Here is a 17,249-nt window from a genome sequence, read left to right on the forward strand (position 1 = left end):
GGAGTCCAGCACCCTTAATTACCATGCCACCCTGCCAGCCCCAAAATTTCAAATCTTTGAGAACTTTAAAATAGTTCTTTCTTTATTCTAAACATGAAGAATTCAAATATCAGAAAAGTTCAATGATTTTGCCCAACTATAAATAGCTCTTCTTAATGAAAAAACCTAAGTCTACCATCATTTGGGTTTTTTGCTTTATCCCGTGCACTGTATCATAATACTAACGTGCCAAAAAATTCCAGATATGAGACTTTTCCTATGGATATTTTAGGAAACCCTTGAAAATATCCAGTTCTGGCAAAACCACCATTTTAAAAAGTATTGGAGTGATTAAGTAGTCTATATGGGGCCAGCCAGCGGTGCTGTGGTTAAGGCAGCTAGATCCCACATGACTAAATGCATGATTTCAGAACCGGTAGTCTGAAAAACAAGCCAGGAAGTCGGCAGGTGGCGTGGTCGTTAAAGGCACTGGATTCCCACATGGGCAACCACAGTACGAGTCCCAGACCTTGCGACTTGATTTCTCCCTTTCCCTTTCTTTCTATCTCTCTCTGGTCAAATTAAAACATAATAATAATAAATGAAAAGAAGCGATTATAGCATGACCTTCCACCATGTGGGGAAGGGGTGCTTTCTTACTTTCCCTCTCTCTGGCAAGCACAGGTGCTCTTTGGCAAATTAAAAAATTTTTATATAGTACATATGTTTTAAAACAAAAGCTAATAATATATACAATCACTGAACTTAGAGTTAATGAAGGAAGAAAGTCTCCCATCTAGTGTGTGAGGAAGAGATGTCAGAGATACTTTTCCTACTCCTTACATTAGATGTAAACATCACTAAAAAGCAGTATTTACCATCATCTTCTGTGTATCCTAGATGCCTGATATAAATGTCCTTAAATATTAGATTTGAAGTAGAAATGAAGCTGAAATAGAAACAGTAAATACTCTCAAGAATTCTTTCATTTGCTCTCCTACTAAGTATTGCTATGAAATGAATCATTAAACGAAATTCAACTACAGTTGTTTTTTTTTTTTCCAAAAAAATTTTGCTATAGAGCATGTGTACTTGCCAGAGAGACAGAGACAGCAAAAAATCATCCTCCTGGGGAAATGACTATGCCAAAATCCCTTCTCCTCCATTCTCCTCTTGGGATTTTGGGAATGCATGTACACAGGCCCAGTGTTTAGTTTCAGGTCTCCAGGTACAGGACTTGAACCACTGTCGGCCATGTGGGAGTCCAGCAATGTAACCATTATGCCATCTACTGGTTCCCAGTTCCTAATACTTTAGAAAAACAGACAGGAGTATTAGGTGAGATGATTTTATTCAAGTTAATATAATTTTTTCCTAATATTATAGTATATGAAATTTTATTTTTTAAAATAATTATTTGTTTTATTTATAGTAGTAGCAGTAGTAATTTGCTATAGGTTCTCCCTATAGAAACAGAGAGAGAGAAAGTGAGAAAGAAAGCCACCAGGCCCAGGTCTTGAACTACACAAACTATTACGCCACCTGCTAGCCCAAAATTTTACTTTCAAGAGAGAGAATTTGATATATTCCATTGATAACTCATTTTAAATACTGATGATATACTCTGTTTATGGTCCTTTATCATAACTGAATTCTAAAATACTGCTCATAATTTAAAAATGTGAAAACTGTCATATTTAAAGAGAATATTTAGGGCATATAACTAAGGATACACATTCTTTAAATTCAACTATCATTTAGTATATCTCTGTTTCAACATCTGACTAGGGCACTATTTAAGTGTTTGAAAATGCTGAGTCCCATAAAAAAAAAAAAAAACAAATAATCTCTCCAAAACAGGGGAGCTGGAATCAATAGATTACTCCTGTACAAAGTGCTGAAAAGAATTAACTAGAAAAAAATACAAGTAACAGCTGAGAGAAGGAAAATTTCTAAGAGTTATATTTCTATTCAGCATAATAAATGATCATTTATTCTTATATGGTTTGATCTGCTAGTAGATTTTAAAGAAAAAAGAAAAGAAGGGGAAAAAAACTCTTGGCAGATAAATGAGACCTCTTCTGTTAAATGAAGACCTAAAAGTTTTTTCTATAAGAGAATAATTTCAAAGTTTAACCAAAAGTCATTTAAAAACTTTATATACCAACCTGCACTAGAACCGGCATCTCTAAACCACCAAAACCCTGAAGGGCTTCTGTAACATCAGAAAGGTTCAAGATACTATCTCAGCATGTCTATCATCGTACACCTTTCAATTAACACTTTATTATTGGAGCCAGCAGGTGGCATGGTGGTTAAGGTGCTGGACTCCCAAATGGCAGACTGTCATTCAAGTCCCGGTCCTGGTGGCTTAAAAATCACGCCAGGTGCATACCTAAAAATCCCAGGAGGAGAACAGAGAAGAAAGGGATTGCAGTATGGCCATCCCCCCACCACAGGGGGTGATTTCTCACTTTCCCTTTCACTCTCTGTTTCTCTGCATTTCTCCAGTGAGCACATGTGCCCTATTCTTGACAATGAACAGAGAAGGGGAATGAAGAGGGAGCAAATGTGCCCTTTGACAAAAAAAAAAAAAAAAAAAAATACTGAAAAAAAGAAAAACTCTATTAATATATGAACAAACACCACGAGGAAAATGTGAAGAATGAGTAGAACATTTAAAGGTTAATAAATTAGAGAAAAGAAAAAAAAAGGAAGAAAAAAAGAAACAATCAAATGGAAATAAATAAATAATTCTTAAAAAACTAAATGAATGAATTAGATATCATGTGAAGTAAGTAGTGAAGTCCAATTTCTACTTTAATGATGAGGAAAATTAAAGTTCAAAATAATGCAAATGTTAAAAAAGCAGTATGGGGACCAGCAGTTAGCGTAATGGCTATGTCGCTGAACTCCCATGTAGCCGACCACAGTTCGACTCCCGGACACGGTGGCTTAAACTCACGCTGGGCACGTGTGCGTGCGTGCCCAAGATCCCAAGGAGAGAATGGAGGAGAAGGGATTGTGGCGGGGCCATCCCCCCTGGGGGATGATTTCTCGCATTCTATTGTTCTGTCTCTCTCTGTCTTTCCGGCGAGCGCATGCACCCTATAGCAAAATGCAGGACCTGCAGTTGGCATAATGGCTGTGTCGCTGGACTCCCATGTAGTCGACCGCAGTTTGAGTCCCATACCTAGTGGCTTAAGCTCACACCAGGCATGTGTGCATGTGTGCCTGCCCAAGATGGCGAGAGGAGAATGGGACTGCAATGTGGCCATCCCCCCTGGGGGTGATTTCTCGCTTTCTGTCTCTCTGTCTCTGTCTTTCTGGCAAGCACATGCACCCTACAGCAAAAACCTCTCCCCAAAAAAAGAAAGCAGTATTATATAAAGGTTAAGAGCTAAGGCTTTGGAATAAGAAAAACATAGGTTCAGATTCTGATTTCACCACCTTAATTATATATCCTTGGACAAATTACTTACCACAATTTCTGCCTCTTAGCATTGATCTCATTTCTAAAATGGTAAGAATATCTACCTTACACAGCTGTTAAAATTAAATAATAGACGTAAAGAAGGTAGCTGAATTGCTGGCACACAGTAAGTATACCACAGATCTAAATTTATTTTAATTTTCGTATTATTGGTCTCATTCAAAGTTACAAACTATACTTTCCAATAATGCTTGTTATTCATTTGTCATGCTTCATTTATCATTTAGCATATTAGAAAAGTACACAATTGGGGCCAGCAGGTGGTGTAATGATTACATCACCGGACTTGCACATGGCCAACTGTGGTTTGAGTCCTGGACCTAATAGATTGAAGCTCACATCAGAGGCATATTTGTGTGTGCCCAAAATCCTAGGAGGAGAATGGAAGAGAAGGAACTGCAGTGTGGCCATCCCCCCCAGGGTGTGATTTCTCACTTTCCCTCTCACTGTCTCTCTCTGTCTCTCTCCAGTGAATACATGCACCTTATGGCAAAAACTTTAAAAAAAAAAAAAGGAAAGAAAGAAAAGACATAATTGAACAGTTAGCAATAACTATAGTATGCCTAGCTCTTCATAGAACAACCATAAAAACACCTTTCATCAATTGCTGGCAACTTACCCAAGATGGGTACCTTAGGGAAACAAAGCTTTGTGTGACGGCCTTATACAATATAACATACTAAATCCATAATATCTAAACTGTCTTTTGGGGTTCAATAGATAACAGTATTGACATGGGTATTCCAGGGATAACCAGCATTTCAAAAAGTATAAGTTTTCACAAGAAATTCAAATATCTGAGCAGACTTTAAAAGTTTATGGAAAAGGACAGGTAAGTGGCATAATGGTTAGGAAAGGCTGAGGATGGTTCGAGTCCTGGACCTGGTGGCTTGCTTTCTCACTTTTCCTTTCTCTCTCTCTCATCAAATTAAATAATAATAATAATAACAGCAAATTAAATAAATAATTCTTTTTTTTTAAAGTTCATGGAAAAATATAATTAAAGTACAAGTTTAGGGCCAGTTAGTGGCAGGATAAATAAGGCCGCTGGATCTCACATGGACATCTATGTGTTTAAATCCCGGACCTGGTGGCTTGAAAAATATCCTGGGAGGTGTGTGTGCCTGTCCAAGATCCTGAGAAAAGAATAGAGAAAGGATTATAACAAGGCCATCCCCTTGATGAGTGCTTTTTTACTCCTCCTTCCAGTACTCACAGCTGAGAATACAAGTGCCCTATGGCAAAATTTTTAGAAAAGAAAAAGTACGAGTTATTTTGGTGCCAAAAATTTTTTAAATCCATGTATTTTTTAATAATATGTATTTTCCATTAACTTTATAAAAATATTTATTTAATTTTATTTGTTGTTATTAGTTATTTTTTAAGTTGACGAGAGAGAGAAAAGGAAAGTGAGAAAGGAAGCTGGCAGGTCCAGGACCCACACCACTGTTGGCCACGCAGAAGTGCAGCACACCCAATCGCCACACAACCTGCCAGCCCCTTTCCATAAACTTTATAACAACTCCTTACTTATTTGAATTTCTTGGAATTTAAATCCATCAGCCAAGTAAAGGAATAATTTACCTATACTGGGGAAACTGCTAGAATTCAGGAAAATGGAATAAGCCTCATAAAACATTGATGCTAAGTTGCGACCCTAAGATTTATAGTTTTAGAAAGTTAAATTTATATCACATATGACCTAGTAAGGAAAGTTTCATTAAACTCAGCATTAAAAAAGAAAAAGAAATCACTATCCTTTTGGAACCAGCAAATGGTGTAGAAAAGAAAAAGAAATCACTATGCTTTTGGAACCAGCAAATGATGTAATGATTACATTGTTGGACTCCCATGTAGTCAACCACAGTTCAAGTCCCAGACCCAGCAGCTTAAAACTTACAATGGGCACATGTGTGTGTGCCCAAAATCCTGAGAGAAGAACAGAGAAGAAGGAATTGCAGTGGCCATCACCCCTCGGGGGTGATTTCCCACTTTCTGTCTTCGGCGAATGTACATGCCCGATAGAAAAAAAACCAACTATCCATTTAAAAATTAAAGTATAATATTATATGCAGATATTTTGATCAAGTTTTACTTTTACTTAAAAAAAAAAACTGTTTTGAAAATTAGCAGTTTTTATCTGGGTCTTGACTTAAAGCACTTCACTGTCCTTCACATTGAAGACCGTATAACCAGATCACTGCCTAGGTGATGATGCGTTATTCTAACTGAAAACAAAGTACCAAATTACCTAGTAGCCTGGTGGTTAAGGTGTCTGACTGTGCAGATCCAGCCCCACACTCAGGGGCTTGAAAAACAGGTCAGGCACATGTGCCATCATGTTCAAAATCCCAAAAGGAGAGAGAAATGGAGAAGAGACTGTAGCATGACAATGGAAGATGTTTTCTCTCTCTTTCTGTACATGCTCTCTGGCAATGAATGAATGAATATATATAAATTACCTTCCCCAAAAAGTATTTGAGGACCAAAACTGTAAATGGAATTACATAAAAACATGTATTGCTGGGCTAGTGGATGGCATGGAGGTTAAGATGGCTGGATCCCACATGGCCAACTGCACAGTTGGAGTACCAGATCCGGCAATTTGGAAAACATGCCAGGGCATGGACGTACCTGCCCAAAATCCCAAGAGGAGAATGGAGGAGAAGGGATTGTGATGTGATCATCCACCCTGGCGGGGTGAGGGGGATTCTCTCCCTTTCTCTCTCTCTCTCTCTCTCTATCTATCTATCTATCTATCTGGTAAGTGCACACATCCTATAGCAATTTTTTAAAAATAATAAAATCTGAAATAGCAAAAAACATGCAATAGGTCCAGCCCTGTAATGGTGGTTCAAGGAAGCAAGCAAGATCCTACAATGGCTGACCATAGTTTGAACTTTGGCTCCTGTGGCTTGAAAGCACACCGAGGCAGGGGGGAGAGAGAGAGAGAGAGAGAGAGAGAGAGAGTGTATACTCTGAATCCTGATGGGATAGAAAAAAAAAAGGGTCTGTAGTATGACCATGCCCCACTGAGGAGTGCTTTCTCTCTCTCTCTCTCTCTCTCTCTCTCTCTCTCTCTCTCTCTCTCATGAGTACATACACCTTCTGGCAACTTAAAAAAAAAAAAACTAAAGAGGGACCACCAGATGGCATAACAGTTATGTCGCTGGACTCCCACGTAGTAGACCGCAGTTCAAGTCCCAGACCAGGTGGCTTAAAACTCATGCCAGGTGCACATGTGTGCATGTCCAAGATCCCAAGAGGAGAATGGAAGAGAAGGAACTGCAGTATGTCCATCCCATCTAGGGGGTGATTTCTCTCCTTCTGTCTCTCTGTCCCTTCAGCAAGCACACACGCACTATACCAAAAATCTCTCTTAAAAAATATATAAGTATAGAGAGAAAGTGAGATCAATCAAAACATCTTTCTCTCTGAGTACATGGCCACCTGCCAGGCTCTCTGTTTCCATCCAGCATGCTGTAGGCCTAGGTATTTGGACTTTTGCAGCCACCAGAATAGTGAGGAAGTTGATAAATAATCTCCTATGTTATTAAAAAAAGAAAAGGAAAGAAAGAAAGAAAATTGGTCTTGTTACTTTTCAAAATTATACTGTATATTTGTTATTAAAAACCAATGGTGATTTTTTTCTTTGTGGATATTCTTAAAAAGTGCATGTAAGGTTATGTTTTTTAAAATATTCCCATTATTTTTTAAATATTCTCAATATTCCTATTCACATTTTTTATGAGATTACAAATATCTTGCAAGAGGTTAGAAGGTAAAGAAAAAGGCCAGGAAGCAATCAGAGTAAATTAAAGCTTTATTTACTCAGGCTTTTGGTATCAATTGACTACTGGGACACTAATTTTAAAAATAACAAAAGAAAAATTTTATGTTCAATATGATTTCTTATATTCAAGTTAAGTGCCTGTGGAAGGAGAACTTGAGCACCCATAATCTTGACCTACTGGTGAGTTACTCTCATGCATAAATAGCAAGAGGAACTTTGCAGGTGCTATTATCTAATCTTACAATTAAAAGATTATCCTAGATTATCCAAGTATGTCTGATGTAATCATGTAAACACTTAAAAGATTATTCTCTGTCTAGTGGCAGAAAGGAAGTCAGAGATTCAAAAGATGGGGATTCAAAATGCTGTTGTTTTGCTTGAAAATGAAAAGAGCCTCAGTCCTACAATTACGAGGAGCTAATTTTTTCTAATAACCCACATAAACATGAAAGCAGTAAACAGACTCCTATCCAGCCTGGACATCACCTGGGTTCATATTTTACAAGATTATGTAGAGAGGATTCAGCAGTGCTTAGATTTCTAAATGCACAGAAATGTGAGATAATAAAGGGATGCTGTTTAAAATCTAATGGTGAAGTTTTAACATCACCTATTTCGTTAAAATAATGAATGTGGGGCCGGGGGTGCCACAGTAGTAACACAACTGGACCCATATGGGAAGGTTTCCAGTTCATGTCTATAGGCCTCCCTATACACACACAGGGGTGTACGAACCTATGCCCATAATCAGCTGGCCGAGGCATAGGATGGGTCTCTGCATGAGAAATCTACTGGAGATGCCTATCTGTCTGTCAGTCTCTATTTCTCTCTCTCATGAAAAAAATAAATAAATAAACTTTAATAAAAAGGTATATGAAGACTAGCCGGTGATATGGGCAGCTGCACGGATCAAGTCCTGGACCTGGCAGCTTAGAAATCAGCCAGACACATGTGTTTCCATGCCCAAAATCCCAAGAGGAGACTGTAAGAGAAGGGACTGCAGCATGGCTAGTCCATCTGGGGGGGGGCGGGGGGTGGTTTCTCACTTTCCCTCTGGTGAATTCACATGCCCTATAACAAAAATAAAACTTAAAAAAGGCAAATAAAATACAAATATTTTCAGAGTTAAAAGTGGTAAAGATCTAGATCAGATAACATTAAAAGATACGTTAAAGATGCAGAAATACATGTATATGCATATACACACACACGGCCATGCACACATATATATAGATGTGTATGTATATGTATCTTCATTTTCTGTAATAAAATAACCCCTAAGAAGATAAATACACGAATAGGGGGACCAGCAGGTGGCGTGGTGGTTAAGGCATTAGACACTCCCACATGGCTGGCCAGGGTTCAAGTCCTGAATCTGGTGGCTTGCTTTCTCACTTCCTCTCTCTCTCACTCTCACTCTCTGTGTCTCTCTCTGGTCAAATTAAGAAATAAATGAATGAATAAATAAAATAAAATAAATAATTATAAAAAAGAAGATATATACATGAATAAAGTCATTATAAAGTAAAGAAGTTAAATGAAGTACAGGATCATCATCTAATTATAAATTAGGACTGTCATTTTGGGCTTAGCCACGAAGGTGTGTGCTGCTAAGCTGCTAATATGCAGAGTCTCAGGCCACATTGGAGGTCTAAGTTTGGTTCCTGGTCAAACCTAAAAAAGGTTGGGCACAGTGGCACACACTTGTAGACCTAGCTAACTGGAGGCAAATGCAGGAGGACCATGACCTGGAAAGATCCTATGAAAAATCAATCTCTCTCTCTCTTTTCTTCTCATATAAATTAATTTTTTAAATTTCTTAAAAGATTGTGAGATTTAAGATTTGCTTTCAAGTAGGGCACATCTGTACATACAAATCTTCTTCAATATCATTTCCAACTATCTGGGGTTTTTTTAAGGGTATTGGATTTATATTATTTCAAATATGGTAAGTTGAACAAAATCAATACTGAACAACATACCTTTCAGGTAAATTAAGGCTTTGGTGAAGAAGTTCTAATTTTTGACATGTCTCTAGGCTGTGAACAGATGTCGAAGGCAATGAGTCTGATTGCACCTTGTCGGCATCACATAAATTAGCATCCTTTCTAGGTAGGGTCTTTCTGAATTTTCGTCCTAAATCCGTCCATAGGACATTCGTCAACATAACTTTGAGTTGCCTGTTACACACATAAATAATTAATACATATAGTACTAAGTATTGTACAATACATGAATTCATCACACACTGATACAAATCAATATCTCTGGGAATTCTAAATTTCAGTTCAAGTAAATAATTAGAATAACAATTATCATAAGTAAAAAAAATAGTCCTAGTCATTCTCAAATACATGTCAAAAAGTAAAGCTTATTTCTCTTAAGCTGCAATTCTTCATAATTATCAGGTATACTATTGTGGTCACATGCGTGTACAGCAGTTGGATTATTGACAACCCATACATGCTTACTCACACTGTCACTGAAAGGACAATAAAGATTTGCTGAGCTCATCACAGGTGCAAGCTTTTTCTGAACTAAAAGTATGTTTTTGTCTTACCATTTATTGATTCAGGAAACATTAAAACTAAGAATACAACGGTGTACCATCTACACTCTTCTTTTTAAAAAAAAAAATTAATTATTTTATTTAACTTTGTTTATTTGTTTGTTTGTTTGCTTATTTTAATTTGACCAGAGAATGACAGAGTTAGAGAGAGTGGCAAAGCGAGAAAGCAAGTCGCCAAGTCCAGGACTCGAACCGTGATTGGCCATATAGGAATGCAGCGTCCTTAACCACCACACCACCTGTCCCATCTACACTCCTAAGTCTACGTAGGCTTTTTGTATTGGAAGGTTTTTATAGGATTTGCCACAAGGCAAATGTGCTCACCAGAGAGAGCATATTCTGTTCATTCCCTATATCTTTGTGTTGAAAACACTCGAAGAACTGTTCAGTTTTGGAACCATGGAACATAATTTATGCAATAGTATGAACTGGCTACCAAGCAAACTTAAAACAGTGCCAAATGAAGAGTAGCTGAAAGAATTGGAAATGTTTAATAAGAGGAGTATCCACCTTATTACTTGGTAAGCAGTTTTAAACACTGTTTGTTTTACAAAAGAATGTTGAAAAATAGAAAGCAAAATGCTCATATATTTTCAAAATAAAACAGGAGATGTCAAAAAAAAAATTATTTGTTTGCAGCAGTCACTTACAGCTAACTCCCCAGACCATCTAGAAGGAAGAGGGTAAAATTCTTCAGAAAAATTTCTACAGAATGCACTGACATGCTAAAAAATTATTTCAAAAAAATAGTTTAAGCTATTGGTTTTACATTTTATTTATTTATTTATTTATTTGGAGAGGTTTTCGCTATAGGGCGTGTGCGCTCGCCAGACAGACAGAGAGAGACAGAGAGACAGAAAGCGAGAAATCACCCCCAGGGGGGATGGTCATGCCGTAATCCCTTCTCCTCCATTCTCCTCCTGGGGTCTTGGGCACACATGCACACGCGCCCGGCGTGAGTTTTAAGCCACCGGGTCCGGGACACGAACCATGGTCGACTACGTGGGAGTCCAGTGACATAGCCATTACGCTAACTGTTGGTTCCCAAAATGTATTTTAAAAGAGATGAGTGACATCTCTGAATCAATACTTCTTTCAACAAGTATTTACTGAACTTTTAATTATAGAGTAGCTGGGGCTGGCAGGTGAAGTGGTGGTTAAGGGTACTAGACTCCCACATGGTCAACCACGGTTTGAGTCCCAGACCTGGCAGCTTGCTTTCTCACATTCCCTTCCTCTCCCTCTCTCTCTGTCCCTCCCTATTCAAATTAAAGTAAGCAAATAAAAAAGTTTTAAAATACTAATTATACAGTCGCCCTTTTTTTTAAATTGCATTCTGTCCCTCTTTGGTCAAATTAAAATAAATAAATAAACAAATATAATTTTTTAAAAACTTTTTGCAAAAAAGAATTTGTATTGTCTTATAGATTGCCCTGAACTCTTCCAAAGTCAATGTCAGGGGCCAGTAGGTGGCGTAGTGCTTATGTCACTGGACTCCCACATGGCCAACCATGGTTTGAATCTCAGACCTGGTGGCTTGAAAATCACACTGGGCTCGTGTGTGTGCATGCCCAAAATCCCAAAAGGAAAATGAAGGAGAGGGGACTGCAGCATGGCCATCCCCCCATGGTGTTGATTTTTCACTTTCCCTCTCACTGTCTTTTTCTCTCCAGCAAATCCCACACACCCTGGGGCAAAAACTAGTAAAGAAAAAAAAAAGGTCGATGTCATGACTCAAAGGAGTTATAGGGCAAAGTAGGTAGGAGCTGTTCTAGATTAAGAAACTAAAAGGGCATAATAGGGGCCAGCAGGTGGCACAGTGGTTAAGGCACTAGATTCCCACAGTGCGAGTCCCAGACCCAGTAGTTTACAACTCATACCAGACACATGTGCATGTGTGCCCAAATCCCAAGAGGAAAATGAAGGAGAAGGGATTGTGCCATTGTGATCCATTCTGGGATGTGATTTCACACTTCCTAACTCTCTCTCTGTCTCTCTGGCATGCATGCACACCCTATAGAAAAAAAACTCTCTATAAAAAGAGGACATAATAACCAAATACAATTGATCTAGATTTTTAAAATATATAATTAAAAGTTTGGAAACATTTACAAAATTTTGATGATGCATTTTTATAGTAAATGATTATATGAAATTACTATTACTTTTCATTTTTCCCTTATGGGAGATCATGGGTGAGAAAAAAAGATCAGTATTTTTTTTTACAAGGTCCTACTGTCTCTTAATCTTCCAATCCCAGCCTCCCAGTTAGCCAGGATTACATGTGCAATCATACATGTTCAGGTTTGTCCAGGAAGTGCACTCAGGCCTCCCATGTGACTTCTAGGGTCAAAATTTGTGTACTATCTCAGCTGGGCCCATTGTTAGTTTTCTTCACAATGAATTGTGATTAGAAGAGAATGTTATTATTCTATATGCAGGCCGAAGTACTTAGACATGAAATGCTGTGATATACACAACCTAAGTTTCAATGTGCTATGAGAAAAAACGTTTATGTATGTGTACATAAGCATATGTGATCCCACTTACATATATATATAAAAAGATGGAGAGATGGCAAAGGTGTCAAAATGTTAACAACTGGCAAATCTAGATAAAAATGTGCTAACTGTACTCCTGACAAAATAATTATACATCTGGAACATTCTAAAACAAATATAAAATAAATGCATGGGGCAGCTCAGTAGCTCTTCAGTTAGGTGCTGTGCATAGAGTTGTTTCTCACATGACCAACTGCAGATCAAGTCCTAGCTCCAGCAGCTTGAAAACACACTGAGTATCTGTGTACATGTGCCTCAAATCCTGACGGGATGGAAAATGGAGGAAAAGGGACTGTGGTATGACCATACCTAACTGAGGGGTAATTCCTTTATTTCATTTCATTTCATTTCATTTCATTTCGCTAGAGGGCACATGCAAGGCATCCCCCCATGGGCAATGGTCATGCCGCAACCCCTTCTCCATTTTCCCTTTCAGAATTTTGGGTGTGCACATACATGTGCCCAGTATGTTTTTCAAGCTGCCACATCCACAACTCAACCCATTCAAATCAGCCATGTGGGATCCAGCTGCTTTAACCACACCACAAGCTGATCCAAAGGGTACTTTCTCTCTCTCTTTCTAGCAGGCACAAGAACCCTCTGGCAATAAAAACAAAAATAAAAATAAAAAATACAGGCATAAAAAAAGTCATGCACAAAGATATCCATCATGGTATTATCTATTAAAATAAGAAATAGGTTAGGAGCCAGTAGGTGGCATAGTGGTTATGGTGCTGGACTCCCCCACAGTCAACTGTGATTCAAGTTCTGGACCTGGTGGCTTGAAAATCAGGCTAGGCACATGCGTGCGCATGCCCAAAATCCAGAGAGGAGAATGGAGAAGGGATTGCTACATGGTCATATCCCCTGGGGAGTGATTTCTCACTTTCCCTCTGTCTCTCTCTGTTTCTCTCTGATGAGCACACGCACCCTATGGCGAAAACTTAAAAAAAGAAAAAAAAAAGTAATAAACTAAAAGGAATCTTAAATGCCCAACAATAACAGAATGGTAAATAATCATAATAAGTCACTTAATAAAATGTAACTTGGTCTCTTAAAAGTCCTCTAATTTAAATTTTAATGTATCTGGCTGTTTTCTACTTGTTTTATTTCTAAGTTTTCTATGCTGAACAAGTACTATTTTTATAAAGAGAAATATCAACTAATTAATTTTTTTAAAGACTGGTAAATAATTCGAGTTTACCTAGCCAAATATCATCTATCAATTGACTAGTGAAACGAAAATGTATATTTTAGAATCAGGAAATTGTTCTTTCCTTTGGCTAGAGGGCACATGTGCTTGACAGAGAGAGACAGAGAAAGGAGAGGAGAAAGTAACTTCCATGGGGAATGTTCACACCACAATCTCTTATACTCAGTTTAGCCTTCCTTTCAGAATTTTGGGCACACATGCATCCAACAAGAATATTTCGCAAGCTGCTGACTCTGGGACTTGAGCCACGAGGTTGGCCATGTGGGTTCCAGCTGCCTTAACCAGACCATGGAGCCAGACCTAAACTAATCTTTTTTTTTTTTTCCCAGGCTTTTATATGTTTTATTGAAGCAAAATTTCAATGAAAGGGGGTTTTTATTTACAAAATTTTATGTTTGTGGGGACTGCTCACCCCACTTGGACACAAATAAGGGTAACTAGTAAGCCTGTTTATGTATTTTCTTATTTTCAGTTTACATGCAAAAATAATTTTTGTTTGCTTCACATTCATATAAATTCCAATATTGTAAATGACAAATAAATCCTCCCTTACCCAGTCCTTAATTCAATATACGAACAGTTTCAAAAACATATACTTTAAATTGGTTTAATCTTGACGTGTAATCCAATGAGACTGAAAACTGAATATTTCAGGTCCTGTACCAAATAGTAAAATACTCGGAGGCCTTCAGGACCCTTTGACTGATTTACATCAATAAGGGAATCAATTTTTGAGGTGGTCAAAGAAATGTGTGCATCTCCAATTACAATTTCAAGCTCCTGTCAGCCAACTCTGCCAGGGGGAGGGCACAAGGCATCATCTTCTTTTGTAATTTCACTGTTGTCAATAATTCTCTTCAGAGACTGGTAGGTGGCATGGTGGTTAAGGATGCTAGACTCCCATACGGCTGACCACGGTTCAAATCCTGGACATGACAGCTTGCTTTCTCACTTTCCCTCTCTCTCTCTTTCTCTCTCACTCTGGTCAAATTAAAGGTCAATAAATAAATAAAGTTAAATAAAATAATTATTTAAAAATAATAATCCTCTTCAGTTCTTCCATTACACTCTTATGTACATAAGCCTCTTTTCTAATCATGATGTCATTTTGTAATTGCTGTTGGCATATCTGATCTTTCCGCCTGGCCAAAACTCAAACTCCAGAAACTCATGTCCAAACTTGCCTTGCGTCCTACAGTAGTAATGCAGGTGAAATCGCTAGCCATAGCCATGTTTGCCCCTTGGAAGTTTTTTTTTTTTTTTTTTTTTAGAATTATTTTATCAAGGGGGACCAGCAGTTAACGTAATGGCTATGTCGCTGGACTCCCATGTAACCGACCGCAGTTCGCGTCCCGGACCCGGTGGCTTAAAACTCACGCCGAGTGCGTGTGCATGCGTGCCCAAGATCCAGAGAGGAGAACAGAGGAGAAGGGATTATGGCGTGGCCACTCCCCTGGGGGATGATTTCTCACTTTCTGCCTCTATGTCTCTCTCTGTCTGATGAGCACATGTGCCCTATAGCAAAAACCTCTCCAAAAAAAATTATTATTTTATCAATATTTGTTTTCCCCCTAATTTTTTACAGGGCATATGCACTCACCAGAGAGAGAGAAAGAGAAGGTGAGACAGCCAGCTACCAGGTCCAAGATGCAAACCATGGTCGACCATGTTGGAGTCCAGTGCTTTGACTTCCATGCCACTCACTGGCCCCCTAAACTAACCTCTATAAAGTGTTATATCTACATAACTTAAAATTATAAGTAACCAAATAAAAATATGTATAAAAGAAATTCTTAAGTGATTTTTGCCATAGGATGCATGCATTCACTGGAGAAACAGAGACGGATAGAAAGTGAGAAATCACGCCCTCAGGGGTGACAGTCACATCACAATCCCTTCTTCTCCATTATCCTCTCAGGATTGTAGGCAAGCACGCAAACAAGCCCAGGATGAGTTTTAAGTCATGGGATCTAGGACTCAAACTGTGGTTAAACACGTGGAAGTCCAGCACCGTAACCACTATGACACCTGCTGCCTCCGATATGTACAAAATTTTAAGGATACACAAAATATGCCTTTAGTCTAATGGGAAAAGTATATGACTTTATTATTTACTAAATTATTAGAGAAATTATCATTTTATCCTCTTATATAATAATGTCAATGCTAGAAAAAGCCATTTTTCTATTCACATAAACCAAATAAGCATTAATATTCTAAAATAACAAACCGTTTCTAACTATATATAGCTATACAAGAGATATGTAAGATATATAAGAGAGCATTTTTTAACTTTATTTATTTACTTATTTTTTTAATTTGACCAGAGAGGGATAGAGAAAGAGAGAGAGAGAGAGAGAAAGTGAGAAAGTGAGGCCATCAGAAGATTCCTCATGGCTCTTGAGAACTAGTGAATTCAGGGTAAAAGAGAAATGAAGATTTCCTACTGATAATTCAGCCTCCAGCCCACAAGCTTGAGTGATGGATCTAAGGGAACTATAGCCAAACATCCAAATACTATTAGGGTTAATATATTCCTTAATATCTACTGAATCTGCTGCACAAAGTGATCACAATGGAACGGCAAAGAGATTCCAGATCACCTCTTTCTGCTTGCTCCTGAACTTTCAGATTGAACTTCAAGAATTAGGAAGAAACACACCATCCATCAGATGACTAGTAATCATAGCAGGGCCACAAGAAATATGGGAAAGCAAGAAAATACCTCTTCTCCAAGGGAAAAGAATAACTCTTCATCCACAGACAGTTCAATGAAATCATGGAAATGTCTGATAAAGAACTTAGAACATTCGTAATGGCAAAGCTAACAGGGATGGGAGAGGAGAGAGACAATGAACTAAAGAAGAGAAAGGAGAAAGGAGCTGACAAGTTCCAGGAGGTGAGGAAATTCTTGCAAGATCTAAAAGAGAAATTACACACTATAAAATAATCAAATGGAACTGTTAGAGATGAAGGCTAAAACTCAGGAAGTCAAAACTCCCTTAAAAGCATTAAAAGCAGACTAGATCATACAAAAAAGAGAATCTCAGGCGTAAACAAGAAAATTGCTGGTCTAGAAAAATCCACCACGAAGACGGAGAAAATGGCCCAAAGAAATGAGAATAATATATGAGAAATACCAGATACTATCAAACGTCCAAACATCTAGATAATTGGTAACCCAGAAGGGGAAGAGACTCTTAAGGGCATTGGTCATCTATTCCATGAAATCCTGCAAGAAAATTTTCCAAGCCTAGAGAGGCATTCGAAGATCCAGTCCCAAGAAATACAAAGGACCCCAAATAGAATCAACCCAAGATCTTCTCCAAGACACATTATAGCCAGAATGACCAAAACCACAGACAAAGGCAAGATACTAAGATTGGCAAGAGAAAAACATCAAGTTACCTATAAATGATAACCCATCAGGATAACAGCAGACCTCTCATCAGAAACAATGTGAGCAAGGAAAGAATGGGGAAATATATTCAAAGCATTAAGGGAAAAGCAATTTCAACCAAGAATACTGTACTCAGCAAGATTATCCTTCATATGGGAAGAAAAGACAAAAACATTCTCAGATAACAAAACCTGAAAGAATTTACCAGCACCAGACCAGATCTCCAAGAAGTTCTCAAGGG

The 17,249-nt window shown here is 38.0% G+C and overlaps 1 protein-coding gene across 12 annotated transcripts in view; it reads right to left on the reverse strand.

The window, feature by feature from the left end:
- Positions 1-17,249, reverse strand: part of SENP7 (SUMO specific peptidase 7) — a 158,476-nt gene that overhangs the window by 82,879 nt on the left and 58,348 nt on the right. For 7 of the 12 annotated variants that reach the window (XM_027769979.1, XM_027769978.1, XM_027769981.1 and 4 more), the window contains one exon: positions 9,248-9,445. The exons of the other annotated variants lie outside the window; for them this stretch is intronic. In XM_027769979.1, the coding sequence (XP_027625780.1) occupies positions 9,248-9,445 (198 nt within the window). The remainder of the gene's footprint in view (positions 1-9,247; positions 9,446-17,249) is intronic. 12 annotated transcript variants of the gene reach the window in all.

Source organism: Tupaia chinensis, unplaced genomic scaffold (genome assembly GCF_000334495.1).
Source record: "Tupaia chinensis unplaced genomic scaffold, TupChi_1.0 Scaffold000100_1, whole genome shotgun sequence".
NCBI classification, from domain to species: Eukaryota; Metazoa; Chordata; class Mammalia; order Scandentia; family Tupaiidae; genus Tupaia; species Tupaia belangeri.